This window comes from Lygodium microphyllum, chromosome 10, assembly GCF_053477565.2.
Source record: "Lygodium microphyllum isolate KBCC chromosome 10, Lygodium_microphyllum_v1.1.10, whole genome shotgun sequence".
NCBI lineage: Eukaryota > Viridiplantae > Streptophyta > Polypodiopsida > Schizaeales > Lygodiaceae > Lygodium > Lygodium microphyllum.
Window position 1 is genome coordinate 17,360,112 of NC_141144.1, and position 8,793 is coordinate 17,368,904.

The 8,793-nt window shown below is 39.5% G+C and overlaps 1 protein-coding gene across 1 annotated transcript; it reads left to right on the forward strand.

The window, feature by feature from the left end:
• The first annotated feature begins 872 nt into the window (after window positions 1-872).
• LOC148029748 (accumulation of dyads protein 2-like) lies at window positions 873-2,090 on the forward strand. The gene has a single exon (XM_087686060.1). The coding sequence runs from the start codon at window positions 1,233-1,235 to the stop codon at window positions 1,869-1,871; it is 639 nt and encodes a 212-aa protein (XP_087542186.1). The 5' UTR covers window positions 873-1,232; the 3' UTR covers window positions 1,872-2,090.
• Window positions 2,091-8,793: the final 6,703 nt, after the last annotated feature.

Below are 8,793 nucleotides of genomic sequence, written 5' to 3' on the forward strand. Positions count from 1 at the left end.
TCGGTAGCAACGGCATGGTATAGCTACAAAGCCCTTACAGGGGGAGGGGGGGGAGAGCTACCACATGTTATGCATGCAACTCTACCTCAAAATGTCATATTGCACCATGATTTAGCCCTGTCGCCCACCTGCTTGTGCACTTGGGGGAGGGGCATGTGTGAGTCAAAACCATGCAAGTGTATCACGTGGATTTAAAATAAGGAGTTTTAACAATATTATTATTATATATTTTTATGTATATAAAGTGTTGTATGAAAATCATTTAAAAATTGAATAAAAAATGTGTATTTTATCACAAATAGAAGTATTTTTAAATAAATCTTAAACACATGTAATATAGAAGGTTTACATGTAGTGAACACTTGAACTTGTGCAAACTCAATACTTGCTTCATCTCAATCTATCGAGGATGTGCCAAGTGCTACGTGTGAGGTACATAGTGAGATTTTTATGAAGGTGCTATTCTACACCCATGACCCCGCTCACTGTACAAGATGAAGTGGATTGTGTAACCTTTAATCACGCTTGCCTATGCTTTATGAGCTGGGCGGGGGGGGGGCCCTGGGGGGCAATAAAAAGAGAGTTGGGCACGTGGTAGCAGCCTACATGCCTCAAAAGGCTAGGTCAAAGGAGGAGGGAGGGATCGGCTCCCTCAGGAGGGTGGAAAAAGCGGATGAGTTTGAACGTCAGTATCGAAAGGCATGGAATGGATGGGAAGAAAAGAAATATACATATATTTTTTGAACTGTGCAGATTTATTGACGATTGCGGAAGAGGCTAGCACATGCTGTATGTTAGCCTGTATCCTCTTTCTAGATGCGAGACACAGTTGGAGGGTGGACTTTACGCGAGAGAGAGGGAGAGAGGGCGTGGACGTGGTCTTCGTGAGGTAAAGTGGGAGGGTTTTAATAAGGTAGCGTGCAACACGAGACGAAAGACAGAGAGAGAGAGAGAGAGAGAGAGAGAGGAGAGGAGGCCTCGCTGACGATTTAAGGCAGGAACCGTTAGTAGGTGGGTGTATGAGCTGTGGAGAAGAAGAAGAAGAGAAGCAAAGAAAGGAATACTAAGGTGTAAGGTGAGGTCAATTATACTAAGGGGTAAGGTGAGATCAATTGCCAAGAAAGCCCGACAGGCGATCTCCTCCCTCTCTCTCTCTCTCTCTCTCTCTCTCTCCGTCTCGATAGTGTTTCCAAGATAGTGACAAAGCACAAGACAGAGAGAGAGAGAGAGAGATGCCGCTGGGCAACCCGGGGCCCCTGGGGCTGTGCGGCTTCGCGCTGACGACGTTCGTGCTGTCGTGCTACAACGCGGGCATCTTCGGGATGAACGCGGGGCGAAGCCCGGCCAACGTGGTGGTGGGGCTGGCGGTGTTCTACGGCGGGCTTGCGCAGGGCCTGGCGGGCATGTGGGAGTTCGCCTGCGGCAATACCTTCGGCGCCACCGCCTTCGCCTCCTACGGCGGATTCTGGCTCTCCTACGCCGCCATCCTCATCCCCTGGTTCGGCGTCGCGGACGCCTTCGCGTCCTCCCCCGACCCGGGCTCCGAGTCGTCCGCCGTGGCCATCTACCTGCTGGGCTGGACCATCTTCACCATCATCCTGCTGGTGGTGAGCCTGCGGACCACCGGCGGCCTCGTGGCCCTCTTCTTCTTCCTGTCCCTGACCTTCATGCTGCTAACCGTGGCCGAGTTCCGGCAGAATGTGAAGGTGAAGCGCGCCGGCGGCTTCTTCGGCATCGCCACCGCCGTCATTGCCTGGTACAACGCCCTCGCCGGCCTCCTAGCCAGCGTCGATCGCCACTTCCTCGCCCTCCCCGTCGGTAAGCTCTCCTCTCCCTCCTCCACCACCCCCGTCACCAACATCCACTCATAGCCGTCCCTTCCAATCCCCCTCCGCCACGTGGCTTTGTACCCCCCCCCACCCCCAAAAAACCAAAACAAACGCTATCCTTTGTCATAATTTCCCATGTATTAACACATTCAAAATCTTTCGTTTATTTTTTCTACTAATCAACCGCCTACCCACTCGGTTGTGTACTCTTTTGGGTCTCTTTAACATGCTTGGTTAGCTTGTACACAATTGGTGAATTTTTTTTTAAAAAAATGTGAAATATATTAATGAAATGAGATGTTGACATCTACCCTCTTGTCGGCTATCAATGATTGGTGAAATTTGTAAAGATAGTTTCCAGAAGGAACTATGTGCATTCTATGAACACTTGGAACCATATTATGAGACATGGTTTTCTTTGACAAAATTTGAAAGCATATTCAAGACACCAATTTTGTAGTGCTTAAAATAGAACTTCTCTATCGAAACAATGTAGAAGTGATATATAATGGACCTTATATGCCAACACATATTAGCAATATTGGTTGAAACAAGCAATTCAATTAGTGATTTGGACTTCTTGGTCATGTGTGCTCTCTACATTGTACGAGACATATGGCCACAATATTCAAGACAGGTACATTTGATAATAAGCTTGCATATTTACACATCTTAGGAATTGGTTATCCTTTGTCTCCAAGGCAACATAATTGTGGTCTCTACAAACATGGATCCATTGCTTCGTTGAATATTAGAACATGATTTGCCATAGCACATTAGCTATACAAAGATGAGTGAGGCATACAAGAGTGAGACTAGCAAGAAAAAGAACACATTAGTTATAAAGAGATGAGTGAGGTACACACAAGAGTGAGGCTGGCCACTGTTAAAAAGTCAGACCTAGAGCATGGCTATGGCGGATGGAAGATGAAGATTAAGTTCATGATAACTTAGACTGAAGCCTTGACTAACTGTTACTCAAGTGAATTAGGTTCCAAGATAAAAGCTTGGACTCATAAACACAATCTTGAGTATGAGACTGACAATGACCAAGACACTAATTGAGATGGAAAAGCATCATGATATTGTATTCATCATATATGAAAAAGTGGTAGTCAAGTACAATGCTTTATAGTTGCTAGATGGGTAGCAGCTTTCCCTCTTTGTGCATATGGGATTTAGTTTGCCTGCGTGTCCTAAGCCTAGAACTGCCTTATACAAAGAGGCTACAATATGTGTGATTGCAAATATCTCAACACCCCTCCTCAATCACAACCAAAAAGTATAAAGTGTGTAGAGGCTTTAGTGAGAGCAACAACTGCAAAGTGTAGGCACACCATAAACATGGCAAAATACCAGAGGCTATCGCAGAAAAGGCTAAGTGTGGGTACCACAAACATGATGAATATCCAGAGGTTGTAACAAGGGCCTCACAAAGTATACAGAGGTTGTAATACAAGGCTACATGAGGAGTTTACAAGCTTATGTCAAAAGCATTCGGGCTAGGTATTACAAGGCCAAAAAAGTCTAGTAAAAAATTGGGTCAAGGATCAGCAAGCCCTTGCAGTTTTCATCATTTCTGTTGACATAGATGTTCAATTCATTGTAGGTCTTCTTGTCAGTGTAGTCTAGCTTGCTCTTTTTAATCTTGTACTTGTTCTTGACTTTGCTTGCAGCTTCAGTGTCCATCGCTTTGATCTTTTGGTCCTCTTCTTCTAGGTTCTCCTAGTCTTCTTCTTTATTGACTTTGCTTGCATTAGTTGCATTAGTCTTTATGTCCATGTCCCCCTCAAGCAAATGTATCATCTTTGAGATTTGCATGATTATCGAGGTAGCTTGAATGTCTTTAAATGCTTCAAATGAGATCATTGATTGCGCTTTAGAACAAGGTCGTCTATTCATCCCTACAAGTGGAATAAACAAGTCTTCTATGTAGTTGAAATGAGTAGCAAGAGTAATGCTACTCTTCATGAGAAGCATCCACTTAAAGACCTTCATGTTTGGCATTAGTATGACCAAGAATTAGCTTCTGAGAATAACTAGCAATCCAGATGATCTTGAATGTATTAAAAAAACACAAGTGCCAAGAAGCACTAGACTAGTATCAAGAGATACTATGTGATTCAAGCACTTAATGTTGATTCTTGAGCTTTGATTTCTCACTTCCCTTGTTGATTTGAATGAGACACTGAGTAGATCAGAGTTGCAAATTGTTGGTTGAGCCCAAAGAAATGAGAAATTGAAAAGGCTTATGAGCTTTGAGCTCAAGGGCTATGGCTGCTCTTTAGGGTTTGCAAGGAGACAATTGGTTTTTTTGCTTCTAGCAGATCGTAAAGATGATCATTTGCTGAGATTCTTGGTGAGAAGATAGCTTGGGTAGTGGGCTTTCAAAGCCCTATCGTTAGGATGAACATCACGTTGTGGACAAGGAGAATAGTCGTACAACCAGATGACAGGTTGCAAACAGTTAGCGACCGCAAATTTTGACAATGTCGATAGAAGGGCCAATGTCAGTGATTGAGCTAATAGGGAGCTATGCCTGGAGCAGAGGGACTAAGACTTAGAAGAAAGCTAGTCAAGATCTAGCCTAGTTGATGAGATCTAGGGGCTCAAAGTAGGGTAGGTGCTGTGTGGCTATGGCAGCCTCAAGGTCAAGTGAGGATGAAGTTGGAAATGGAGTCATACATTGATCCCGAGCTGTCCAGAGATGAAGAGGAGCTGAAAGAGTAGAGAGGAGACCTGAGACAAGCCATGCTCAACTGAGCTCTGATATTATGTTAAAAAGTTGGATCTAGAGCATGGCTATGGCAGATAGAAGATGAATATTAAGTTCATGATGACTTAAACTGAAGCCTTGACTAACTGTTACTAAAGTGAATTAGGTTCCAAGATGAAAGCTTGAACTCATAAACACAATCTTGAGTATGAGACTGGCAATGACCAAGACACTAATTGAGATGGAAAAGCATCATTATATTGTATTAATCATATATCAAAAAGTGGTAGTCAAGTGTAATGCTTTATAGTTGCTTTATATTCCTCTACACACACACACACACACACACACACACACACACACACACACATACATATATACATATATGTATATATTATACATATATGTATATATGTATATATGTATATGTATATATATACATATGTATATATGTATATATATGAAGCATTTCAAACATACTATCCCCCTTCCCCTCCCTTACATAAGGGTTTGTTCACTGCAAGACTTCTTTCTGATCTTTCTCATCATCTCCCCTTGTGATACAAGGGCAACACCTAGGGGTGAGGGTTAGACTTTAGCTCTTTTCATAATAGTCAAATTTACCCAAAATATTCCTCAATGGTATTGGCAATACCATCAAAGGTAAGTCGAGAGTTGAGCCAATAGGAGAAATACCTACAATATTGGATTTGCAACTTGGAATCAAAGAATGTGGTTTTGAAGGACTCACTTGCCAAAGTGCTTATGCAATTGGAAAGATTAGAGAAAAAGTTGACAATGGAGGTGGCCATTATTGGTTTCTTCACCATATAATAACCAATTATCAACCAAAAATTGATAGAACACAAATTGAGTAAGAGAAACAAAGATAAGAGTGTACAAGATTATATTTATGAATTTGTGTTTCTTAACTTTTGCGATTATCATAACAACTACGTATGAGAAGATTGAAGATGAAGTCAAGGAAATGGAAACCATTGTGTAAGAGGAGCTATAGAAGGAAATCAAAATAAAAAAGGAAATAGATAAGTAAGATATAACTGACACTAAGTAGTTAATGAAGCCACATTGTATAAAGAAGATTGCAACCCATGCACTTAGGAATAACATCTAACTTCTTGAGTTCAATCACTAAAGTCCATATTGGCAATTAATCTAAAAAGTAAACTCCAAGTGGAATCAACATATCAAAATGTTGTGTGTGTGTGTGCGCGTGCGCGTGCGTGCGTGCTTGCTTGCTTGCATGCACACATGTGTGTTTGTATCTATGTTTTTGTTTTTAGAGGGTTATTATTGCTGTCATGTTTCTATTTTTATTTATTACTAATTAAGTCTCTCCAAAATGTGCTAGCTAGCTTCGTAGGCTAACACCCACTAGGCCCACTAATTGTGCTTTGCACAACATTGCACCATTGTGCAACTTGCAAGGCTACACCTCACTTGCTTCATAGTTCTTTTGTGTGCAAAGGTAAGTAGCTACACTACCATGACCACTTTACTTTGCTCATAAAAAATGATGGGGGCTTGCTTCACACAATGGTATGGAAATGCCCACTAGTCTCAAAGAGGCAAGATTTTATGCTTGTAGCAAGGCTAATTGTGTTTTATAAAGGTGTAACTATCATTGTCAAAAGGCCACACCTTTCCAAAGAAGTAATGATGTTTCTTTTGACCTATATTTCCTTGATATTGGATCTCTTGCCCATTTTCTCATTGTTTTAAACACTTGATCTAATGTTGTAAATCTTTTAACCATCTCTCTCTCTCTCTATCTCTCTGTCTCTGTCTCTCTCTCTCTCCATCCATTCATCCATCCAATCTATCCACTTGGGATCCTTGCATCCTTATCCATAATCTAGCCATCCTCTCAACGTCTTCATTGTTCTCCTAGCACTTTGATCATTCTCTCGTTATATATAATAAGTTTCCTCATTACAAGTTGGTTGTATGCATGTGTATGGCTATCTCATGTGAAGAAGTTAACTACATGTGTAATGCCAACATTATTATATTTAGGCACAATAAAAATACAAATAAATTCAAAACACTATATATGGAAAAAATTTGTTTGTGGATGGACCATGACATATGGAAAAAGTCTATCAATTATGTCCTTTCACACGAAAAGAATCATGAATTATGATAGAACCAAATAAGTATATACTAGATTCATTTGGTCCCTTTTACACTTTCAATGTTGGTGTGCATTCTAACTCTTTCTCACATGTAATCATGCACTTGTGTACATGATCTAGAGCTAGAAATGTTACATCATTGACACTCTTCTTCTATGTATGTCAAAATAAGAAGCTTCAAGCATAACATAATTAATTGTCTCTTCTAACAAAGAGATTTACTATGGCACACTTTAAAATGTTGTTATCATGTTTTGTTCTACATGGCCTATAGATGAAAAAGTTGATGTTCCTTATTTCCAAAGGACTTTAACTTACATGTGTGAAAAATGTGATGTTGAATATGTTATGGAATCTTTGCATGGTCCACTAAAAGAGAGGACAATGCTCTTTTCTCACTTGTTGTCTTAACAAAAATGTTATTTAGGGAAATAAATATCATAATATGATAAAGAGGTTGATATTATGAAGTGTTGTTTGTATGAAATAATATCTTGTAGAATTAGTCAAGAAGGGCTTCAATTTCAAAATTGAAAATATCAACCTTTTTTCAAACAATGGAAAGGTTGACTTTTGTTGAGGAACATAGGAAAAATGTTTGTGGGAAATGCAAGAATAATACCAAGTCAAATTAGTAGATTATTGATGAGGCACAACTTATCCAAGTAACAACAAAATATGAGGTCACACATACAAATCAAATGTTTCTCCTAGTTGCCCATAAGCATGCTTCTACTTCATACTTAAGCATTCATGTGGAAATTTTTAATGTTTAAGTATATGGGAGAATATTATATTAAACCATTATGATTTCATGGCCTATAAAGTGTAAAGCATATAGCTAAATGATATCAAAGAAATTCAATAGAATTTAAGTAACTTTAGCTTTGAAAATCAATATATTTCTCTATGATATCTATTCCTGGCATCTAATACATAAACCACAATAAAGTCAAAAGTTTCCTAGAAATTCAAATCAATTCTTTTAACTAAATAAGTTTATTACTTTGAGAATTTATTATATTTTAATTATTTCAATCCTTTGTGATAACTATCACCTATTGTCATAGTTTGGGCAAGGAAAAGAAACATCTTTCTTCTTTAAGTTGTTACCTTTTCCTAGTTCTAGCACTAACGTTATTTAAGCTATAGAACCCACAAAAGAATTGCATGGAATTTTGAATATTCTCATTTAAACCAATACTATTTGGCTTGGCTACTATTGTTGGCCAAGATCACCTACCACACTTTGCATAGTTTTGAATATTCTTATACAAACCAATACTATTTGTCTTGTTTATTGATGCAGACAAGCTTGCCTACCATTGTCGACCAACTCCAACTACTGCACTTTGCATAGTTTGTGGGATTGAAAAGATCATGAGGCTATGCCTTGCTTGCTTCACATGTTTGTGATCACCCTCCTACAAGAGGCAAATTGTTTTGGAACTAGCTACCAATATGGATGCCAATATGAGTGAGGATGTCATCACATGTATTAGATGCCTTGAAAATGACTTCACCTAATTTGCTCGCATCTATGATAGGCTAGGTCTAGACCTCTTAGGTGAAAATATAGCCAAGTCTATGAGGTCTCTACTGTACTTGTGGGGGGGATTTGATTTCTTTATCAAACACCCCTTGATTGCCAAATAGCTAATTGCTACTCAGATAGTGTGGGCAAAAGCTATTGCTGGACGCCTCATAATCTCGTTCAAACGGAATTGCATAGAAAAAGATTTAGGAAAATCTTGCGGATCTAGATCATCTCACATAACCCAAGTCCACTTTCTTGCAAAAATGGTTTACCTTAAGGGCTTAGTGGGAAAGAGTTGGTTGTCAAATTATGAACAATGTTGAATAGTGTCATGCTAGCTTCATGTACTTATCTTGATTCGAAATCGACCATTAGATAAGAACATTATGCTCAACCCATAGTTTAGGTGATTTCCTAACTAATATCATGATCTACATAATGTATGTTGGCATAAGCCTATATGATATAGATCATTATGTGGCATTTGAATATGATGCTCACTATTACGATTGGTTGTTATCGAAGTAGTTGTGTATCATATCACCATGCACATGT

What these genes read in the sequence shown, in the direction of transcription:
- LOC148029748 (XM_087686060.1), top strand. Translation starts at nt 1,233, where the DNA reads ATGCCGCTGGGCAACCCGGGGCCCCTGGGGCTGTGCGGCTTCGCGCTG.